The 23,927-nt window shown below is 52.6% G+C and overlaps 1 protein-coding gene across 4 annotated transcripts in view; it reads left to right on the top strand.

Annotated features, from left to right (window-relative positions):
• The window catches only part of CCDC113 (coiled-coil domain containing 113), a 50,004-nt gene that overhangs the window by 13,625 nt on the left and 12,452 nt on the right, over positions 1-23,927 (top strand). The window contains exons 1-6 of one of the 4 annotated variants that reach the window (XM_055145795.1): positions 10,363-10,549; positions 13,104-13,230; positions 15,838-15,993; positions 18,004-18,159; positions 20,064-20,144; positions 21,081-21,236. In XM_055145795.1, coding sequence (XP_055001770.1) covers positions 10,446-10,549; positions 13,104-13,230; positions 15,838-15,993; positions 18,004-18,159; positions 20,064-20,144; positions 21,081-21,236 — 780 coding nt within the window. In that variant the 5' untranslated portion in view covers positions 10,363-10,445. Of the gene's footprint in view, positions 1-10,362; positions 10,550-13,086; positions 13,231-15,837; positions 15,994-18,003; positions 18,160-20,063; positions 20,145-21,080; positions 21,237-23,927 lie in introns of those variants that run through there. The other 3 variants (XM_055145798.1, XM_055145796.1, XM_055145797.1) reach the window with 3 other exon arrangements.

The raw sequence follows: 23,927 nt of genomic DNA, 5'->3' as shown, positions 1-23,927 counted from the left end.
TGAAGGGGCCAGATTTGGGATGGTTCGAGCGTCCACTAAGATAGAGATAGTAAGGACCACAACTTCCAGAGTGAGAGTAAGAATCCATTCTCTCTCGGTGACATGAACGCATGAGCCAGCATCCTGACTCCCAGACGCACAGAGAATGCTGGGGTTCGAGAGCCGCCATTTGGCAGCTGTAAGAAGCGTTTCAGGCCAGAATCAGTACAGCTGGTGGCAGGGGTGGAGCGAAGCAGAAAGGGAGCGGTGTACCCCTGCTGACTTCAAGCCTTGCCCCGCATGGCTGGAGAGAGCATAGTGGGGAAGGAGCTTGCCTCACCCGCAGCCGACCCAGGTGCGACCCCCAGCATCCCTCATGGATCACTGAACCAGTCAGGAGTGGTTCCTGAGTGCAGAGCCAGGAGTAACCCTGGAGCACAGCTGGGTGTGGCCCCCAAAATGAAAAAAAAGTCAGTATCATCCCAAAAGAAACTTCAGAACAAAGAGAGTGAATAACTTAATTTATTTTTAGTTAATTTTTTTTTTTTTTTTGCTTTTTGGGTCACACCCGGTGATGCTCAGGGGTTACTCCTGGCTCTGCACTCAGGAATCACTCCTGGTGGTGTTCAGGGGACCATATGGGATGCTGGGAATCGAACCCGGGTCGGCCGCTTGCAAGGCAAATGCCCTACCCACTGTGCTATCACTCTAGCCCCTTTAGTTAATTTTTAAATTTTTTTTGCTTTGGGGGCTGCACCCGTGGTGCTCAGGGACTACTCCTGGCTCCTTGCTCGGGGTCGCTCCCCTGAGTGCTGGAGGTGCCATGACTCAACTCTCCGGTCCATCTCTCTGCCCTGGTTTATTTATTAATTGCAGAGGCTGGAGCAATAGTACAGCAGGTAGGGCACTTGCCCTGCATACGGCCGACCTGTCCAAATCCCATATGGCCTCCCATAAGGACCTCTGGGCCCGCCAGGAGTGAGCCTGAGTAAAGCCGGGTGTGGCCCCCAAATGTATATATTTATTTATTGCAGGGGTGGAACCCAGGGCATCACACATACCAGGCAGGTGCTCTGCCCCGGAGTCACATTCCTGGCCCAGTTCAGGGTGATGTAATCAAAGTCATTTTGGGTTTGTTTTCTTTGATAGGGGCCACCAGGACTTTACCTGGCGGTGCTCGGAGGCCAGGATGAACCCAGGACCTTATGCACGCCCCAAGCAGACCCTTTTCATCGGAGAACCCTGACGGGCGACACTTAACCCAGCAGCCAGTGCTCAAGCCAGGTGCCGTCAAAGCGTGCTGACAAGCTGCCCGAGCGTGCTGCCTCCTCTGACTCTCCCTGTCGGGAACTCCAGCCTCCTCAGGGGGCAGCACCGGACAAGCCCCCTTTAGGCTTCCAGATGTCAAGGGCACATGTGCAGAAACAGTTCTAGGTCCAAAAACACTAAAGACATATGGCCACGAGGCAGTTCTGGACCAGAATAATCCATGCTCCTGTTTTACCATGAGAGATGCCAGGGTGGGTAGCGGATGCAGCTCAGAGGGAGAACGCCCGCTCTGCAGGGGGGCGGCCCTAGGCTTGGTCTGGACCCTCACACTCAAAACAGATGCCCACTCATGCCCCCTCCCTCCCTTCCTTTCCTGCCTGCTTTCTGCCTTCCTTCCTGCCTGCCGCCCTCTTTCTCTCCCTCCCTCCCCCTCCTTTCTTCCCTCCCTCCCTCCCTCCCTCCCTCCCTCCCTCCCTTCCTTCCTTCCTTCCTTCCTTTTCTCCTTCCTTCCTTCCTCCCTCCCTCCCTCCCTTCCTCCCTCCCTCCCTCCCTCCCTCCCTCCCTCCCTCCCTCCCTCCCTCCCTTCCTTCCTTCCTTCCTTCCTTCCTTCCTTCCTTCCTTCCTTCCTTCCTTCCTTCCTTCCTTCCTTCCTTCCTTCCTCCCTCCCTCCCTCCCTTCCTTCCTTCCGTTTTTCCTTCCTTCCTTCCTTCCTTCCTTCCTTCCTTCCTTCCTTCCTTCCTTCCTTCCTTCCTTCCTCCCTCCCTCCCTCCCTCCCTCCCTCTCTCCCTCCCTTCCTTCCTTATTTCCTTCCTTCCCTCCATTCATAGATTAAATCAGTATGAATGTGTTGCTTTTCATGATTTTGGTTACTTAGTTCTTTATTGGGTGGGGGAGGGTTATGCCGAATGCTCAGGGGGTTACTCCTGGCTCTGTGCTCAGGGATCAGTTCTGGTGGTGCTCAAGGGACCATATAGGATGCTGGGGAACAAAGCTGGGTTGGCTGTGTGCAAGGCAAATTCCCTGCCTGCTGTACTATTGCTCTGACCTTGATTTTCGTGATTTTGGAAGAAACTGTCTTTGTTTTTGATGTGCACCACGGAGATTTTAAGGATAAAGTGGCACAATTGGGCTGAAATCACTCTTAAGTGTTTCAGGAAAAAGAGACATTTGGGTAAGGAAAAATATAGATGAACATCTAATGTATTATATATAATATATATAGTAAGAGAGAGAATGAGAAAACAAAAGTAGAAAATGTTAATATTTAGGAATCTGAAGAATCTGGGTAAGAGGTGTATAGCAATGCTTTGTTCTACTTCTCAACTGAAAATATTTCAAAGTGAAAAGTTAAGAATAGTGCAACATTGGGAGAGGGAGATAGCTCAGAGGGCTGGAGCGCATGCTTTGCAATTCAAAGTCCCATTTTTTTCCTTTTTTTGGGGGTCACACCTGGCGATGCTCAGGGGTTACTCCTGGCTTTGCACTCAGGAATTACTCCTGGCGGTGCTCGGGGGACCATATGGGATGCCGGGGATCAAACCCGGGTCGGCCGCATGCAAGGCAAATGCCCTACCCGCTGTGCTATTGCTCCAGCCCCAAAGTGCCATTTTTGATCCCTTGCTCCACACAGTCCCTGAGCACTGGTGGGAGCAAACTCTGTACAGTGCTCCAGGAGTAGACATGAGCTCCATTTGGAAATTGCCCCCCCTGCAATAAATTAACAATATACTTGTCTTAGGACAAGTTATATCCTATCCCTGTCTGTTACACTTGTCTGTTATTAATGTGATTTAAATCCACGTCAATCACATCAATTTAAAGTCACTTAAATCACAAGTCACTTTAGCTTGTGGCTTGAAGTTACATATACTTAAGATCTGGGAAAACATAGATAACATCTGGGATAACATTCCTGCTGGCCCACACAGGCCCGAGATCAGCACTGCAGATGCCCAGGAGACTGTATGATGTGCCGAGCACTGAGCCAGGATCGGCCGTGAGCAGGGCAGACTCCGTACCTGTTGTCCCATTGCTAGGCCTCATACGTAGAGGAATTGATCATATCAATTATTTGTGTTGTGTTGTTGGGAGTTAGCCCTGGTGGTACTCAGGGCTAACTCCCAACTCTGCTCAGGGATCACTCCCGGCAGGGCTTCGGGGACCAGATGTGGTGGCGGGATGGAACCTGGTCAGCTGTGTGCAAGACAAATGCCTTCATCCCTGTGCTCTATCCCTGTCCCTGTTTTGTCTTCCTCACTTTTTTTTTTTTTTTTTTTTTTTTTTTTTTTTTTTGCTTTTTGGGTCACACTGGCAATGCACAGGGGCTACTCTTGGCTCATGCACTCAGGAATTACTCCTGGCTGTGCTCAGGGGACCATATGGGATGCTGGGAATCAAACCTGGGTCAGCCGCGTGCAAGGCAAACGCCCTACCCGCTGTGCTATTGCCCCAGCTCCTGTCTTCCTCCCTATAAAGATGCTTCATGAACTAAGGTTCTTTAATTTCCTTTTGGGGAACCACACTGAGACACTCAGGGGCCACGCCTCGTGATGCTTGCGAGACAGTTTGTGATTCTGGAGGTCCGAAACAGTTCTCAGCCACAGCTTCACTCAGAGCAAGTTCCTTAGACTCCAGCCTCGCCTGCCCCCCTTCATTTGTAAGCCACTTTTAGGGCCCAGGGAGCTAGAACAGCAGGTAGGATGCTTGCTGTGCACGTGGCCAAGCTGGATTCTATTTCCAACACCCCATAGAGGCCCCCTAGTGGTCGGAGAGTTCCCTGAGCCCGAGTCAGGAGTAAGCCCTGAGCATCGCTGGGTATGCCCTCCACCCAAGAAAACAAAACCAAAATCAAAATAAACGCCAGCGTTGGGGCGATACTAAATACATCGGGTAGGGTGGTGTTCGGGGGACCCCCTGCCTAGCTGAGACACAGTCCAAGGGCCAACATTCACGGTAATTTCCATTCAACACTCATTGCCTTGCATGCAGCTGACCTGGGTTTGATCCCCGGCATCCCATGTGGTCCCTTGACCCCAGCCAGAGGTGACCCCTGAGCATCTCTGGATGTGTCCCCAAACCAAAACCAAACAAACAACAACAATTAGTAACATACAGTCATTTTTTTCTTTTATAAAAAGGCAATTTTATTTATTTAGCTTTATGGGCCACACCTGGCGATGCACAGGGGTTACTCCTGGCTCTGCACTCAGGAATCACTCCTGGTGGTGCTCAAGGGACCCTATGGGATGCTGGGAATCGAACCCGGGTTGGTCGCATGCAAGGCACACACCCTACCCGCTGTGCTATCAATCCAGCCCCCCCAAAAGGCAAATTTAAAACATAAATTTTTTATTTTAAGTTTTTTGCTTTTTGCGTCTCACCTGGAGATGCACAGAATCGAACCCAGGTCGGTCGCGTGCAAGGCAAATGCCCTACCCGCTGTACTATGGCTCCAGCCCCTAAAAACATTTTTTAAAGCTACTTGTTAGTGGCGATTTGCCAAGGCAGCCCCGGGTCACGCCTGCAAAGGCCATCTCCAGCTTCCACCCTCTGGAAGCCTGGCGCATCTTCCCCAGTGACAATAAACAAAAACGTCTCTGGATGTTTTACTGCTCCAGGAGGCAGCTCAAGGAGGGGGGCACATGCCTGGCCTTGATTCTTGCTACCACAGGGCCCCCCAGCACTGCCTGGCCTGAGCACTGCCAGGAGTGAGCCCCCACCATAGAAACGTCTCTCTCAGTGCAGACATCCCAGGCTGGGGGCACTGCTGTGCCCCTTCAGAGGAGCACTGTTCTAGCGGGGCAGAGATGAGGGTACAAAGCAGAATGGGGTGATGTGGGGGTTGAATTTCTGCCCCACCCCACCCCACCTGAGGACGGCTCCGTGATCTCAGGAAAGTGGTTCTATTTCTGTGTCCCTCCCCGCCCCCCCCCGCCCCCCGCCCCTCGCTGTCCTCTCCCCGGTGAAACGGGAGCTAAAGTCAGTCAGCTCTCCCGGGGAGTCCTGGCTCTGACGCAACACTGACGAGCAGAACGTGCTCGTGGGGACCCGCGCCTCGCCGGGCCCCCGCCAGGAGTAACCGAAACCATAATTGCCGTGTTTTTATTAAGCAACAATGACATGGCCTAATTGGCAATAAGTCTGTTAGGAAACAAGCATGCAATCGCCCTGATGACTCGAGGCCTGCTAACGTGCTCTGTTTTCACGTCTTCATCGTTACACGGGTGGCTGCAGCCTGGGGCCCGGACTCCTTCCAGCCGGAGGAGGAGCAGGGGAGCGCAGCCTGGCCAGGCCGTTCCGTGTCCCCCTCTCTTATTCTGTCCCATCTGAGCCTGCAGGTGGCTTGTAAGCCGCTCAGGACAGTGAGACCCACGAAAACGAGTCGTCCTGACTTGACAACAGTTGGGAACTGATATACTAAGACACGCAGTGACTTTTTCCTTTTTCTTTTCCTTTTAGGTTTTTGGGTCACGCTCGGCAATGCCCAGGGGTTACTCCTGGCTCATGCACTCAGGAATTATTACTGGCGGTGCTCGGGGGATCATACGGGATGCCGGGAATCGAACCCGGGTTGGCCGTGTGCAAGGCAAATGCCCTACTCTCCGTGATATTGCTCCAGCCCCAACAGTGACTTTTTTCAAAGAAGCAGTCAGTAGCCCAGTGAGGCAGAGCTGGGACCTGGGGTCATGGAGACCCTCTGCTCCTGACTCCCTCATGCTCAAGGCACCTCTTCCCTCACTTGGAGGAGACATCCATACCCGCCTGTCTAGCTGAGACACAGTCCAAGGGCCACCGTTCACAGTAACTTCCACTCAAAGCTTATCCCTTTCCTAGGGTATCTACACTGCGAACCTCTGCATCCAAGGGGTGGATGGTTTTGCTGCTGAGCCTAACTCTTCAGCGGGGTGTATTCCAGATATCTTTCAAGTCATGGTCCTGCAGGAAAGAGAATTCCACTCCCCTCAACTGGAGACTTTAGTGAAGGGGCTCTCATATTCTTTGGGGGACCAACAGGGGTGGGGGGGACTGGAGGGGTCAGCATCTAGGGCTGAAGGAGGCGTAGCGGGCAGGAGACGACTGCACCCTTTGAGAAATTTGTCTGTACTATCTTTTACGAGGTCACTTATCTGGGTTCCCAGCGCTTTCTGAAAGAGGAGCTTCGCGGGGATTTTCTTATCTAGTTGTTTTACTAGTGGCTGTGTGGTATAGTTGGTAGTATGTTTATTCCAGTGGGCATCTTTGAAATGGACAGTTCAGCTGCCAAAAGCTTCAGGTTGGCACTTCCCTACCAAGGAAACTTCCAGTCTCCTGAGGCATCTGAGCCATGAACATTTGTTTTCCCCCAACTCTGTGCCAGAATAGCTGACCACTTAAAAGATCCCTTTGAGGGCTGAGGGATAGTACAGCAGGTAAGGCGCTTGCCTTGTACGGGGCTGACCAGAGTTTGAGCCCTGGCACCTCATATGGCTCCCGAAGCCTTGCCAGGAGTGGTTCCTGAGCACAGAGCCAGGAGTAAGGCCTGAGCATTGCTGGGTGTGGCTCAAGACAAAAAAAAAAATTCATTTTTCCATTTCCCCACCCCAATTTCAGTTCTGTTTTAAATTCACCACAAACATAAAATAAGCAAGGATACCAGTGTGAATGGACTGGAGTGATAGCACAGCGGGTAGGGCATCTATTTACCTTGCACGAGGCCGACCTGGGTTCAATTCCTCCATCCCTCTCGGAGAGCCCAGCAAGCTACTGAGAGTATCCCGCCAGTACGGCAGAGCCTGGCAAGCTACCCGTGGCATATTCGATATGTCAAAAACAGTAACAAGAAGTCTCACAATGGAGACGTTACTGGTGCCCGCTCGAGCAAATCGATGAACAATAGGATGACAGTGCAGTACAGTGCTACCATAGTGAATATAAAGACAGAGAAATTGAATTGGGATCACTTCAGTTTTGCATTGATGCCAAGTCAAAAAGTCATGAAAAAGACAAATACTATTGTTATCCCATTTCCAGGAGAATTTTAAAGAAATAGTCTCTGAGAAAGAATAGTGGTAGCTGGAGCTGGGGTCTTGATGGTGCTGGAGAGTTGTTCAAGGGATCCAGAATTTTCCTTTGTAACATGAGACTGTTCTGGGGTTTGGTTGCATAACCATATATGGATACTTAGCACTTGGGTTTTTTTTTTTTTTGGATCATACCCAGTGATGCTCAGAGGTTATTCCTGGCTGTGCCCTCAGGAATTACTTTTGGCAGTGCTCTGGGGACAGAGGGATACCAGGGATCGAACCCAGGTTGGCTGTGTGCAAGGCAAACTCCCTACCCGCTGTACTATCACTCCAGCCCAGAAACTTAGCACTGTTAAACTGTGTACCCTCCCACAGGACGAAGATGGGAAGTGTTGGAGTGGGCGAGACAGTTCACTGGGCTGAGCACATGTCCTGCAGGCAGGAGGTCTGGATTTGATCCCAGAACTGCAAGGTCCCCGGAGCACTATGTTGGGAGCAACCCCAAGCGCTGTGGAGTGTGGCCCCCAAACAAACACCCCTCCCAAAGAGGGAAAATGTTATGTTTTGAGCTTTACCACAATCTGGAAAACGTAAGGCAGTGAAACGGTGGGAGCAGAGGGCCGTCACATTTTTGGTTTGGTTAAGTGCAAATTTGAGTTCATATATGTCAGTAAGCGACTCTACTTGAATAATATGTTTAAGATTGAAATGGATGATTTGTGTTTCTCAATCTGGTCCTCGGGCCAGATTGAGAAAATTAGACAAGAACAGATGGATTTAGGAACTGGAGAGACTGTCCAGCGGGTAGGGTGCTTGCCTCGCATGCAGCTGGTCTGACTTCAGTCCCTGGCATCACATATGTTCCCCTGTTTGCTCAGGACCAGGAAAAAGCCCTGAGCATTACCGGGTGTGGCTCCCCAAACCGAAAACCAAGAAATATTTTTTTTTGTTTGTTTTTGGGTCACACCCGGCGATGCACAGGGGTTACTCCTGGCTCTTCACTCAGGAATTACCCCTGGCGGTGCTCAGGGGACCATATGGGATGCTGGGAATCGAACCCGGGTCGGCAGCATGCAAGGCAAACGCCCTACCCGCTGTGCTATCGCTCCAGCCCCCCAAGAAATATTTTTAAGGAGAGGGCAAAAGAGTGAGTGAGAGAGAGAAAGAGAGAGAGAGAGAGAGAGAGAGAGAGAGGGAGGGAGAGAGAGACAGACAGAGAGAGAAAGGGAGAGAGAGACAGAGAGAGAGAGAGGGAGAGAGACAGAGAAAGAGAGGGAGAGAGAAAGAGATGGATTGAAGGATTTAACGGACAAAGTGACTGTATCAGAGTGATGAAGCAGGGACAGACAGAGACAGCCATGAGACCACAAGGAGGGGCGTCACACTCGGAAAGAAAGGGGAGGGCTGGGAAGGCAGCGTCCCGGACCACAACAGTATTTCACCCAGTGTAGCGGGGCCTTGGGCCAGAGTTGCCCACTATATGAATCCCCTATGGACTCTTTTTACCGGGGGTCACCTCTGCTTCATAACAAAACAGATGACCAGGCGCATCCTTTACCTCTGGCCCATTGAACAGCCTTCCCTTCCATTCCATCTGCTGCTTTGTCCCATGAGCGTGGCTGCCATGCCAACACTGCCCATCTTGGCCGTATACTCACAATCCAGCCAGGTCTTCTTGAAACGAGGCCTGAATTTCTCCCTCCTCTTTCACCTGGGAATGAGCCTGTCCCCTTCCTGAGGGTCATATATCTGGACTGGCGGAGAGGGCTTGGTGCTGGCTGGTGGGGACATCTGTTTGCCTGGACAGGCTGGCATGCTGGGACTCAGTCTCCACCCTCTGGGATTTGGCAGTAGGCTAAATCTGGGTCTGTTCCCTTTTTTTTTTGTTTGTTTGTTTGTTTGTTTTTGGGTCACACCTGGCGATGCACAGGGTTTACTCCTGGCTCTGCACTCAGGAATTACTCCTGGCGGTGCTCAGGGGACCATATGGGATGCTGGGATTTGAACCCGGGTTGGCCGCGTGCAAGGCAAACGCCCTACCCTCTATGCTATCACTCTGTTCCCTTTTGTGATCTGATGTGCCCAATAGAACTCAGCTCGGGATCGGAAGGACCGGATGCATGGCCAAACTTTCTTTCTTTACCAAAGTCTTATACTAGGTCAGGAGCTGCGTCTCAAGAAGTTTGATACTGAAAAGAAATTAAAAAAAAAAAGAGAAAAGTTTGATACTTTCGTCTTAGGAGGTCTTGTTCCAAGATCCCAGGGGCTGCTTTGTGATCCTCTCTCAGAATCTTTCTTTAGGCTTCATGCTGCGTCTCTCCCCATCCTCGAAATCTGCAGCGCCATTGTCTGTTGTACCACAGAGCCGCAGAGGCAGGCTGTTCGCACCTGAGCTTGCACCTGCCTCAGCACCTTTTCTCACAACAGGACCCTCTTGGAGTTGGCTTTCATCTGCATCGCCTGGCATCTGTGGATAGCCAGTATTTCTAAACGTGGTCTGCATTGCTCCCAGAGTCCAAGCAAGGCCTACTAGCAGAGGGACGGAGGTGACCGGGCTCTGTTTCTGCTTTAATCTCGGGTCATTCCAACCTGGTCCAAACCTCAGCATCCTAAGCAGCAAGACACGAGTTCTTCAGGGATTTGGGGGCTACAGGTTACTCCTGGCTCTTCACTCAGGAATTACTCCTGGTAATTCCTGATGCTGAAGAAAGTCCCTTGGCAGGAGGGGAAGCGGTTGGACTCTTCCTTTCTCTCTCTTTCTCTCTCTTTTCTCCTGGCCTCACCAGGAGGTAGAGAAAGGAAGTCCCCATGACAAATCAATAAACTTTCTGGGCCTCACTTCCCTCCTTTGGCTAGGAAGAAGTACTACTGGCTCTACAAGGATCCACGAGGTCGTGGGAAGGATGTCCACAAAGGATGCTCCACACAGCCAAGGGCACTCTACGGGCTGCACTTGCAGTAGCGGTTGTTCCTCGGACCCCTTTGCCCCCCTTTGCGAGGCGGGGTGCGGCCAGCGAGAGCCCAGGACCCGAGCTGGGGCCGGAGGGGCGTGGCCTCCCGAAGCCCCGCCCCACCGCCGGCGACGCGTCGTCCTGGCAACGCGCTGGGCGGTCGCAGCCCGGGGGTGACGCAGCGCAGCTGGCCGCCGGCGTTCTCGGCCACCCTCGGCTTTGGCAAAAGGTCGCTTGGGCCAAAATGACGACGACGGACTCTGAGCGCTCCGAGTCCATGGACTCGCGCATCGTAGACCTGAGTGAGATGCCTCTGATCCAGCTGTACGGGCTGGTGGAAGATCTCAGGTACCCGCCGCCTGGCCTCCGGGGGACACCCCCTGCGGCCCCGTGTGGGCTGGGACCTGGGTCCGGCGTGGAGGCTCCAAGTCCGCGTGGAACATCCCGGAGAGCGAGAACCCCCCAGGGTGGGGCGGCGCTTTTGCTTGCCTTTGCTGCTGCAGAACTGGCAAGAAGTGGGGGCTCCAGCTGAGGGCGTGGGGCCGGTGACGGCAAGGCCCCGCGGGGACTGATGAAGCCGGGGTAGTCAGGCCGTGACAAAGTCTAGGGCCACTCTGTGTCATTAGCCCTGGCGCTGTGGCTGCAGGTCTACAATACTATTAATGGTTTTACGTGCAGGCAATTCCAACACCGCAGCCTTCGTTAGTGTACCCACCTTCCTCTCCCAAGGGCCCCCAACGCCCCCCTTCTCAAATCCCCCTCTCTAACTCAGTTGTGTGGATCAGTTCTTAAATATTGATCTGTTTTGTATATATGTCCTCCTACAGTGGCGCCGTAACCCAGCAAGAAACAAGACACAGACGCTAAGATACTTTGCTAGAGGTAGTGCTGGGAGTCGGTTGGCTTAGCCTTTGCACAACCTACCCAGGAGATATCATGAAAACACAAAATCCTTTGATGCTCTGGGCTTTCCACCAAGCCTTCCCATTAATTTAAAATTCAGTCAAACACATTTACCCCCCAAAACACAGGAACATGGCCTCGAAAATAAATGCACGCCTATGTTCATTGCACCAGGATATGGGCAACCCACATGTCCAACGACCGATGAATATACAAAGAAATTGTAGCATATATACACACATGGTATATGTGTGTATACCATGTGTGTATACTCTCGATAAGAGGAGAGGAAATCTTGCAGTTGTTGCCACTTGGATAGAACTTAAGGGTATCATGTTAAATGAAATAAGTCAGGGAGAACGACAAAATCCAGATGATCTCACTCATATGTGGTCTGTAGAGAAACAGAACGAGGGAATGGACAGTACTGGGTGATGACAAAGCCTTGACCTTTCATTACAAAACTGAGATTAACAAACTGGGAGGGGGGAGGGAAGGAGGAGGAAGAGGACTAGAAGTGACACAGGGAAGTGGTGGTCGGTCTTGGTCGTTCTGGTGGTGTTGAAGGGGTAGTTGTTCGGGTGGTGTTCAACTTTCTACATCAGAAACATAAATATTAGCACTATTGTTATCAGGTTACCTAAATTGCAGTGTAGAATTAAACATTTTAGTTCAGCAACATGCGGCTGACCCGGGTTTGATTCCTCCGTCCCTCTCGGAGAGCCCAGCAAGCTACCGAGAGTATCCCGCCCGCACGGCAGAGCCTGGCAAGCTACCCGTGGTGTATTTGATATGCCAAAAATGGTAACAACAAGTCTCACAATGGAGACGTTAGTGGTGCCCACTAGAGCAAATTGATGAACAATGGGATGACAGTCATACAGTGATACAGTATATAAAATATCAAAGCTATTCTCTCTTTTATATGTGTGTACATATACATGCATGCATACACATCCTAGGTACAATGCATACACATAACACATGTGTTATGTATATAAACATATGTATGAAGTCAGTAAGGTCATAAGTTTGGCATATACAGGATAAACTAGGTTTGTCATCTCCGATTATTTACAAAGCATCTGTTCAAGGTTTTTCCACCATTTATTTATTTTCATTTTATTTTAAAATGTAGAGGTACTGCTATTTATTCAGCCATTGATTAAGCTGGTTGCATTTTCCCCATTTATTATGAACTCTAAGTTGATACTGTATTGGGTACCAGAAATTAAAAGCTGAGAAACATAAACCAAAGGCAGGCTGGAAGGTTTGTGAATATGAGTGAGTAACTGAAAGAGAATAGTCATTCAAAAGGAACTTCACGGATGGGCTAGGAAATACTTGAAGATGACACGGCAGCTTCAGCTTGGTACCAATTTTCAGTGTGATCCCAGTGCTCTGAGCCGCACAGCTCATTAGATAGCGGGGAGTGATCGTACAGTGGGTAGGGCCCTTGTCTGCACATGGCCGACCTGGGTTTGATCCCTGGCACCCCATGTGGTTCTCCAAACACCGCCACGAGTGATCCCTGAATGTAGAGCCAGGGGTGACCCTTGAGCATCATTGGGTGTGGTCTCCAAATTATCAAAACTGTAAATAGCACTTATTTTATGCCAGGAACTCTCCTAGACTTCATATTCTTTATTGTAACCATAAAAGATCAGTGTTGCTTTTTGTTGTTGTTGTTGTTTGGGCCAAACCTGGTGGTGATCAGGGCCTACTCCTGGCTCTGTGCTCAAGGATCACTCCAGGTAGGCTCAGGGGACCATCGGGGGTGTCAGGGATCGAATTTGGGTCAGTCACATGCAAGGCAAACGCCCTACTGGCTGGCTATACTGTTGCTCTGACCCTTGGTGCCATTTTTATTTCCATTATACATATCAGGGAACTGAGCTGCAGCATTGTCTCACAGAAGGTAAAACCTAGCTCCTAAACACAGTTATTTGGTTTTTAATTGACAATTATTAGAACATACGCAGCTCCCTGTATTTTGCAGCTATGGAATCTCTGCCCTCAAGACGGAGACAGTGATGTTTGAAAAGTACTACAACAAACTGGGTCCCAGGGATCAGAAATTTCCACGATTATCAGAGGTTAAAATGACAGGACAAGAATATGCACAGGTAAGCAAGGGAGAGCTGACATGACCGTCTCCGTGTCCGCTCAGATGCTAAGTATATTTATGTATCTGCCTAGATGTGTCTTCTTGGGTCTAGTGGCAGGCAAGTGACTTTCTCCCTGCTCTACTTTTTAGTTTTGGGGCCACACCAGGCGATTCTCAGGGGTAACCCCTAGCTCCGCACACAGGATTTACTCCTGGGGGTACTCGGGGGACCCTGTGGGATGCCGGGGATTGAATCCGGGTTGACCACATGCAAGGCAAACACCCTCCCTACTATACTACTGCTTCAGCCCTCAACTCTACTTTTGATTCTTCCTCCCCCTCCAAGGTTTATTTCAAAAGAGTATGAAGGAAATTGTATTAAATTAATAGTGAATTTTCTCTCCCAGAATATCTTAGTTTACTTGGGGTGATTTTTTTTTTTTTGCTTTTTTGGGTCACACCCGGCAATGCACAGGGGTTACTCCTGGCTCTGCACTCAGGAATTACCCCTGGTGGTGCTCAGGGGACCCTATGGGATGCTGGGAATCGAACCTGGGTCGGCCGCGTGCAAGGCAAACACCCTACCCGCTGTGCTATTGCTCCAGCCCCAGATTTTTTTTTTTTTTAAATTTAAAATTGTGTGTCAGGGGGCCAGAGAGATAATAGAGTGGTTAAGGTTTGTGGTTGCAAGCCACAAACCCTGGTTCTACCCTCCACTACCGCCAGGGGTCACTTCTGAGCACAGAGCCAAGAGCAGCCTCTGAGCATTCCCACCCACAAATAAATACAATCAAATTGTCTGCAGGATTCTCTTTCAAGGACCAAATAACCCCATATTCAGACCTATGTATTGCCAGGGCTGCATGCCTGTCAGCTGTGGCTTACAGGCAAACTTTGTTTTGGGGGTGGGTGCACACCGGGCTGTGTTCAAGTCTTCCTCTTGGCTCTGTGCTCAAGGCACACACTCCTGGTATTGCTCAGGGGATCACACGGGTGCCAGGGACCAAACCCACTTGGCACATGCCAGGCACGTTCCTTCTCCACTGTACTGTCTCTCCAGCCCCTGAGACACAAAAGCTTTGTAAACTTGCTTTGTACTGAGCACTGAGCCCCACGTGAAATTTCTCTCCTGGCCTTGAGTCTTCCCACGGCAGGCTCCCCCTTACCTCCTCCATCCAGGCCGCTTAAAATACTTTCCCTTCTTTAACCATCTTCTGTCCCTCTGGGGTTTAGGAGTGTTTTGGAGCCAGACCGTAGGTTGATTTGGGAAATAACATTGCAGATTTAATATCCAGAATCCCGTCCCACTGACTTTATCCTGCCTGCTGTCATTTAAAGTCATGTCCAGGGACTGGAGAGATAGCAGTGTGGGTAGGACTGTTGCCTTGCACATAGCTGACCTGGGGTTTGATCCTCAGCACTCCATGTGGTTCCCCAAGCCCGCCAGGAGGGAGCTCTGTGTATGCCAAGTGTGGCCCAAAATCTACACACACAACTGTCACTGTAGCACTGTCATCCCGTTGCTCATTGATTTGCTTGAGCGGGCACCAGTAACGTCTCCATTGTGAGACCTGTTGTTATTGTTTTTGGCATATTGAATGCACCACGGGTAGCTTGCCAGGCTCTGCCGTGTGGGCAGGATACTCTCGGTAGCTTGCCGGGCTCTTTGAGAGGGACGGAGGAATTGAACCTGGGTTGGCTGCGTGCAAGGCAAATGCCCTACCTGCTGTGCTATCGCTCCAGTTTTTGTTGTAGATACTAGAAATTATTTAATAATATGTAGCTCATACCCTATTCTTATTATACAGTGGTTATCTAAAATATAATAAAGCCTTTTTGTTTTAAGAGCAGCTGATCCCTTAAACAAGTACTTCTTTTTTTAGGGGAAAATGTCAATTTACAAAATTATAGACAGAATCTGACTCCCCTAAGGTAATTTCAAATTTGGAAATAAACTATGTAATTAGGGTTTTTTTCCTTAAGGCATAATTAAGGAAAAATAAAAAATTTAAGGCCTAGAAGACACACACAAATAATAGTAAATAACAAAGTGGAACCAGAACGATTCTCCAATGGGTAGGACATTTGCCTTGCACATAGCTGACCTGGATTCAATCCCTGGCATCCCACATGGTCCTCTGATGCCGCCAGGAATGACCCCTCTGCACCGCCAGGTGTGGCCCCCAAATGAAAACCCAACATTTAGAATAAAGCCATTGGTTTCTTTCTTTTTTTTTTTTTGCTTTTTGGGTCACACCCAGCGATGCTCAGGGGTTACTCCTGGCTTGCACTCAGGAATTGCTCCTGGCAGTGCTTGGGGGACCATATGGGATGCCGGGGATCGAACCTGGGTCGGCCGCGTGCAAGGCAAACGCCCTACCCGTTGTGCTATCGCTCCGGCCCCAAGCCATTGGTTTCTTGGTCTGGGAATGTGGCCCGGCCCTAGAGCACTCGCCTTGCAATGGGGAGACCCCGAGTTTGCTCTCTGGCCCCTCAAACCCAAAAAGTCAACATTAAAAATGATAATAATAAATAAAAATAAAGTAACTCCCAACAGGGCGGCGTGGTCAGTTTGACGCTCCCCGTGGGCTGCTTTGTGACCAAGGACTTTGTTCTTGCTCCACAGTTCCGGAGCAGGCGTCAGTCCAGGACCCGCCCGGACCGAACCGTAGGCCTGACCCTGGAGCAGAAGTGCCAGCTGATGCAGAGGGAGCTGGAGGACGCCAAGGAGACTATCCGGCACATGCGCGCCAATGCCGAGCGGGACCTGCAGTACCATGAGGTGAGCCCCTTGCTCTGGGGCCCCTGTGTCTGCTGAGTGGTGGGAAGGAAACACCAGTGGGATGAGGCTCCTTGGGGACCTGCCAGCCAGGACACTGCCCCCTGCTGGAGGAGACAGCACACCGGGAACCTTTTTTTCTTTTTTTGCTCTTGGGGTCACACCTGGCTCTGCACTCCGGAATTGCTCCTGGAGGTACTTGGGGGACCCTATGGGATGCTGGGAATTGAACCTGGGTCGGCCGCGTGCAAGGCAAACGCCCTACCCACTGTGCTATCGCTCCAGCCCCTGGAAACTTTTTTTAAATGGAAAATTTCAAAAAGACACAGATAAAGAGAGGCCGGAGAGAGAGGACGGGGGTGAGGGGGTGGTGATGGCCTTGCAGGCTGCAGACCCGGGTTTGATCTCTGGCACCCCATAGGACTGCCTCCAGGCCTGCCAGAGTGACCCCTGCGTGTGGAAGGGAGCCCTGAGCACTGCCGGATGTGACCCCCAAGCCAGCCAACCAAATGAATAACGAGAAGCCAGCATGAGGGAACCTAGACTGCAGTCCCTGTGTTTCCTCCAGAATCTTGGCACCCCTACCCCGCCCCCCCAACTTCTGGGCAGCGAGAAGTGACGCCTAGGCCTGTCACTTACCTGCCAATGCTGTAGTATGTGTTCCTAGGGTACAGAATCTTGGAAACATATAGCCTGGGGCTGGAAGGTAGCTTAAGGGGCCACCCCGTGGTCCTGAGCACTAAGCCAGGAGTCTGGACACTGTTGGGTTTGACTCCAAAGGCAAATAAGTAAAATTGGGACCCATCAGGCTCAAGCTCAAAGGGACGTGCCTCGCAGTTGTGTGGCCCCGAATTCAGTTCCACGAGCCCCATGAACCACCCCCTCAGCACTGCTGGGTGTAGCCCCGTGGCCCCCACACCTCAGGGCCCGAGCGCCACCACATCCTCTGACTGTCCGGCCAGCACTGAGGGGGGAGCGGTTTGCCGGGAGTGGCCCCAGGGCCTCTTTTGGGCATAACTTGGGAGGCCCCCTCCAAAAATGACTCTAAAAATAGAAAGAGCTGAAAGGAGAACGTGTGAAAACACCCACAGCCTCTCCCGGCCCTCGCCTGGCACTCGTTCTCGGCACGGATGAGTTTCTTCGTCAGATGCCGTACTGCTTCGTTCACGATATTTGTTGCTCAGCGTTTCCTGTGGCGAGACATGTATTGGTCTCTCACGCCTTCTCTCAAACTACAGTTCCCCCTGTCAGATTGCTTCTTTGTCTGCACACTAATCTCTCCACATGTGACTGTGTCTGGTGACTTGCCTTGCAGCATTTTTAATACTAGACTACACTGTATTGTGTGACATTATGTAAGTCATAACACAGTTTTAATGAACTAAATATTTCAAACGCGGAAATATAATTTGTAGGGATACTTGAGACCTAATTTTTGTTTTCCCTCTTTATAGGATCCTGATTTCTCTGTCATGTTTTGTTTCATTTTGTTTTGTTTGGAGGGTTTTGTTTTGGATGACATCTAGCAGTATCTGGGTCCAACCGGCTCAGGTCTGTGCTTGGGGGTACCTCCCAGAGGGGCTCCAGGAATGGAACCTGGATCTCCCACATTTTTGGGGGGAGGGGATTGTTTTTTGCCTCCTCTCTTTTTCCCTGAGTCATTCAGGGCTTTTAGATAGTCAGATTTATACAGTGAGGACATCTTTCTTTCTTTCTTTTTTTTTTTTTTGTTGCTTTTTTGGGGTCACACCCAGTAATGTTCAGGGGTTATTCCTGGCTTTGCACTCAGGAATTTCTCCTGGTGGTGCTTGGGAGACTATATGAGATGCCGGGGATCGAACCCGGGTCGGCCACGTGCAAGGCAAACACCCTACCCGCTGTGCTATCGCTCCGGCCCTGTGAGGACATTTTTCTAAGACAAAGGATTGCGTCCCTGCAAACTAGGAGGGCACATCCTGGTGAGTTCTGGGTCCCCCTTGTCCCCCCTCCATTCTCTCATTGACTGTTTCCCAGGCTATAATTGAGGAAGCGGAAATCCGGTGGGCAGAAGTTCAGAAAGCAATGTCCAGCTTTGAAAAAGATATTCTGACGAGTATATCCAAGAAGAAAGGCAGCATCCTGGCCACGCAGAAAGTGATGAAGTACATCGAAGACATGAATCGACGGAGGGTGAGTTCCCCAGTGTTTAGAACAGAGAGGGGAGAATAAGTGCTCTTCCCTTCCCCACCCCCACCAGGAGACCCCCTTGGGCACAAACCATCTGTATCCTCCCCCCAGCACCCCAATGAACCGCAGGTTTGTCAGGTTAAAATCAGTTAGGTGTTCCCCGGCCCAGGGGACCCAGCCCTGGCAGGGAGAACCTCAGAACTCAACCCCGCCGTGCTCACGGCCACTCTCCACACGCTTGGGCCGAGCCTCGCCCAAGAGTGAACCTACTCTTGACCCGCACAGCCACATTTGTGGCCTTGAGACACTTTATAGGACACACCCTACCCATACTCCAAGAGTGCCCCGTCACATTTGATGGGATTCACAGTAGGAGGCAACCGATCTTAGAGGGAAATATTATATCATTTCAGTTCTGCTTTGGGGCAGGGATACTGGGGTACGGGATGGAAACACCCAAAATATGGTTTCGGGGAGGTGTATGGTGGTAGGATTGGAGTTTGAATAGTAAATGTAATCAAATATTGTGAACTACTTTATAAAATTGAGTGATGGGACCGTTTCCTAAAGCTCCTTCACCAGACCAACAGGGCAGTTTCTTAAATCTGTGAAAATGATTTCCAACCACCACCTTTATTTTTATTTTATTTTATTTTATTTTGCTTTTTGGGTCACACCCAGCAATGCACAGGGGCCACTCCTGGCTCATGCACTCAGGAATCACCCCTGGTGGTGCTCAGAGGACCATATGGGATGCTGGGATTTGAACCCGGGTCGGCCGAGTGCAAGGCAAACGCCCTACCGACTGTGCTATCACTCCAGCCCCCAACCACCAACTTTAATTGATGATTTTATAAACTTTTTAAAATTTTATTTTAAGGATATTCAATAAGATGGATTTCATTGTTTAATGGTTCTTGTTCCAACTTTAACAAGAAATTGGAGCAATAGCACAGCGGATAGGGCGTTCGCCTTGCACGCAGCTGACCCAGGTTTGATTCCTCCGCCCCTCTCAGAGAGCCCAGCAAGCTACCGAGAGTATCCCGCCCTCCCGGCAGAGCCTGGCAAGCTCCCTGTGGCATATTTGATATGCCAAAAACAGTAACAAGTCTCACAGTGGAGACGTTACTGGTGCCCACTCGAGCAAATCGATGAACAATGGGCCAACAGTACTACAGTGCTACTTTATGAAATTTTAATAAAACAGTTAGGTGGGACAGTCTGTCTCAGAGTTGTATTTTCCAAGATGCGATGTTCTGCTCAGAAAGGCGTGAGAGAGGCTGGTCAGGGGACCGTGTGGAGTAGGTGCATCTCACGTTCACCTGGACTTCCGGGGATGTTTACAGCATGTCAGGCTTTGACCTCTGGGACTGTGTCAGGTTCTAAACCCGAACATGTTGTGCATCATGCCACTACCAAGAGAATCAAACCCTAAAGGGTTCCTCAGTTGTCCGGAAGGGGCCCGGCCCCTGGGTCCTAAGCCCCAAGTACCCTGAACTCAAAATCACTAGGAAACAGGCACTGAGCAGATATGGTCGCTTCTGCTTCCAGGTCATGAGTCACTGGCCTGAGCAGCACCAGCTTGGGGGGTCCGGGAGATTGGAAACGAGAGAGAGAACGATAGGGTTCAGGGTTGGGTGTGTGGTTCCAGCTCTGTCAAGATTTTTTTTTTTTTTTTGCTTTTCGGGTCACACCTGGTGATGCACAGGGGTTCCTCCTGGCTCTGCACTCAGGAATTACTCCTAGCGGTGCTCGGGGACCCTATGGGATGCTGGGAATCGAACCCGGGTCGGCTGCGTGGAAGGCAAACGCCCTACCCGCTGTGCTATCGCTCCGGCCCCTGTCAAGTTTTTTTAACAGGGAGGGAGAAGAGAAATTGACTAACATATGATTTTATTTTTTTTTAGGATGATATGAAGGATAAATTACGTTTGAAAAATGTTTCTCTCAAAGTCCAGAAGAGAAAAATGCTTTTACAGCTGAGGCAGGTAGATGAGCCCTCCCACTCCTGCTCCCTCTCCCTTGCTTGCTCGCTTTCATCAAAGAACCTCTTGTTGTTGTGTCTTGGGGCCGTACCAGGCAGTGCTCGGGGCTTTCTTCTGGCTCTGCATTCAGGGGTCACTCCTAGGGGCTCAGGGGACCACGGGAGATGCCGGGGACTGAACCTGGGCCAGCCGTGTGCCAGGCAGGCGCCCGCCCCAGCCTTTCTCCACACACACTCATATTCTGGCTTCATACACCCTTGGATGCTGTGCACTGGGGTCACACACTGTCACCAGCAAGCACAGAAGAGCCACCAGGACCTCACTCTGCACGTGCTGGGGATCTCGCTCTGGGTCTCACACCCACGCTGAGGTGCAGACTCTGGACGCTTGTGACTCTCCTGTCCTGTGAATGCGGGCACCCGGGCGGGTCTGACGTGGGAAGTGTGCTCTGACCGTTCTCTCTCCCCTGGCCTGCCTGTCCCTCCTGCTCGCCCCCTCCAGCCCCCCCCCCCCCCCGGCACCTGTCTGTGAAGCCTTGTTGAGAACGAGCTTCCTGAGAACAGCAAACCCCGATTCCCGGACCCTCACTCCCTGCCAGAGCCAAGCTGACGCCTCATCTCACGTTTGTTGAATGTCTGAGAACCGACTTCCAGGATCTCAGCCGGCCTCAGCAGCATGCAGCCCAAAGGGTCAGCAATCCCAGCCTTGGGCTGGAGCAATAGCACAGCGGGTAGGGCTTTTGCCTTGCACGCGGCCAACCTGAGTTCGAGTCCCAGCATCCCATAGGGTCCCCCGAGCACCGCCAGGAGTAATTCCTGAGTGCAGAGCCAGGAGTGACCCCTGTGCATCACCCAGTGTGACACCCCAACAAGAGCCAAAATAAATAAATAAACAAACCCAGAAATCCCAGCCTCACTTCTCCCTGCTTTCCGAGCGTAGAAGGAAGAGGTGGGCGACGCCCTCCACGAGGTCGACTTCCAGCAGCTGAAGATCGAGAATGCGCAGTTTCTAGAGATCATTGAAACGAAGAACAGCGAACTGGTCCAGCTGAAGCTGGTCTCTGGAAACGCCCTGCACATCCTCAGCATGCACAAAGTAAGGCCTCTCCCCACGCCCAGGGCCCCCGGCGCCCCACGCCCGCCTCCCCAGGCCCCGTGGGTGTCTGTGGGGCCAGCAGGCTTCCGCCCCAGCAGAGCGCCCCCACTCTCCCCCTGCTTCCCGGTTCTCTCTGTCCCACCATGGCTCCGACAGTCCCTGGCCGAGACTCAGACCCACCAGGGAACTCTCACTTTTAAAATACTACCCAGACGGGGCCAGAGAGTCAATCCAGGGGTGAAGGTTCTTGCCTTTGCATGCCGTTGACCTGGGTTCGATCCCCAGCACCGCCTAGGGTCCCTTGAGCCCCACCAGGAGAGATTCCTGAGTGCAGAGCCAGGAGTAAGCCCTGAGGGCCACTGGGTGTGGCCCCCAACTCAACTCAACTCAGCTCCCACACAGCTGTCCGGATTGGAGGAGCAAATCCTCTCCCCTCCCCTCCCCTCCCCTCCCTTCCCCTCCCCTCTCCTCCCCTCCCCTCCCCTCCCCTCCCCTCTTTTCTTCTTTGGGTTTTTGAGTCACACCCAGCAATGCTCAGGGGTTACTCCTGGCGGTGCTGGAGGACCCTTTGGGATGCCGGGGATTGAACCCAGGTCAGTCGTGTGCAAGGCAGACGCCCTACCCACTGTACTATCTCTCCGGCCCCTTCTTTCTAATTAATATATCGGTCTTGGTTCACACCTGGCAGAGCTCAGGGCTTGCTCCTGGCTCTGTGCTCAGGAATGACTCTAGACAGGAGACCAGTGCTTTTTCTGTTGCAAATATAAGCCTGCCGAGGCCGAGATATTTACTCGCTGGCCTTCTCTGGGCCACGGGCCAGGGCAGAGACGGCAGGAGCGGGCCTCAGGCCTCGGGGGGCACAACACAGCCCCGTGCTGTTGCCTGCGTGGGCTGGAGAGTGACCCCTTTCACAGGTCACACCGAGAGAGGCCAGCTGCAGACAGACACACAGACCCTGGAGGGCCGGGCAGGCACGGCCCCCTCCCCCCGGGGCTGGGTCTTAACCCGCAGTGTCCCCTGGTGGCGGGGGGCCGGGTTCGGAGGGGAGATCCTGGTGTCAGAGTGAGTCTGGGCCTATGCTTCGGGCTGGCCGGGTCGGGCAGGAGTCTCTGGTCTGAGCGTGCCCCACCCCCAGCCTCTGTGCTTGAGGCCTGGGAGAAGACCCCCCCTCCCCAACACATACCCGCACCCCCCTGGGGGGCCCTGGGGGGCCACAGCGAGGGAGAGGCAGGCTCCCGGCTTCCGTGTGCAGGGACAGAGCGGCACCCCGGTGAGGCGGGGAGTCAGAGGACGGACGGGGGGGTCCTGCTGGGGACTCAGAGGTGGGGGTTTGGGTTTGCATCCTTGTGTCCAGGACAAAACGGCCTCTGGCCAGGGCTGTGGTCAGTGTGTCTGGCAGCAGCTGGGACAGAGGCGTTGAGTGACGAGTGACTGAGGGGACGGGGCCACGGGCACAGGATACTCACCCCCACGTGTGAGGCCCCTGTCGGACTGTGCAGGCCAGCGGCCGCCCTCCTTGCCCAGAGGTCCCGAGTGCCCGCCGGGGTGCAGGGCGGGGCCTTCCCTCCCCTCTGCCGAGGTGCCCTCCAGCCCCACCTGCTGGCACCTGGTGGGACCTACACCTGGGTGGCACCTGCGCCGCGTCACTGGGCGCCCCCTGGATGCCAGTGGACCTGCTGCCCGCTCAGAGGCCCACAGGACACTAAAATTCTCCATCCTCCGGGACTCCCCCGAGCGACCCCCGGGGGTGGCGTGGGACGCTGCTTCTAGCTTCTGTCCTGTTGTAGGATGGACTTTCGCACGGGCTAGTCAGAGGGACCGGCCCACTCCAGGGAGGCCCTGGAAAGCAGAGTGTCCCCTGGAGAGGAAGGCAGCTGGGTGACACGAGAAGGGACTTCTCTGCGCCACTTGTGCGTGTCCCCCACAACAACCCAGAGAAGGAGGCCAGTCCCAGGGCGCACCCGCGGTGCTGGCCAGCCAGTCCAGCCTCCCCGGCTGAGCATCCAGCCCCGCTGTGCCTGACCTCTGACCTGTAGGAACCACAACACAATAAAACGTGGGGGCTGCTTCATACCCCCCTGCTGCCCACCAGGCAGGGGCTAAGGCACCTTTTCACAAAGGGCCCTCCATGCCCCCCCTCTCCCCGCCGCCAGGAGGGGAGACGCCCCCCTCTGCCTCCCCCTCCCCGCTTCCTACTGCTGGCCCGGCTGGGCTCTGGCCTGCGTGGGCATCTCTGAGCAGAGCCCTCGGCTGGCAGGAGGGGAGGGGAAGGAAGGCAGGCGGGAAGAGAAGGGAGGAAGGAAAAGGGAAGGGAAGGAGAGGGAGAGGGGAGAGAGGAAGACGGAAGGGAAGGAGGAAGGATGAAAGGAAGGAAGGGAGGGAAGGAGAAAGGAGACAGGTGGGAGCAAGTTGGGTCAGCCTTGCAGCTCTTTTTGGCATCCCTTCCGGAGAATGTTTGCCCGCTCAGTGCTTGGCACCGGGCAATTCCCTTCCTCCGGGTTGTGGCAAGGCCCGCCCAAGTATCAGACCAGTGCCGCTTCTCTTCCTCATCATCGTCGTCCTTGTCCTCCTCCTCTTCCTCCTCTTTTTCCTCTTCCTCTTCCTCTTCCTCTTCCTCCTCCTCCTCCTCTTTTTCCTCCCCTCCTCCTCCTCCTTCTCCCCCTCCTCTTCCTCCCCCTCCTCCTCCTCCAC

Source organism: Sorex araneus, chromosome 8, assembly GCF_027595985.1.
Source record: "Sorex araneus isolate mSorAra2 chromosome 8, mSorAra2.pri, whole genome shotgun sequence".
NCBI lineage: Eukaryota > Metazoa > Chordata > Mammalia > Eulipotyphla > Soricidae > Sorex > Sorex araneus.
Note: the sequence above shows the minus strand (reverse complement) of the source record. Positions and strands in the feature narration are given on the sequence as shown.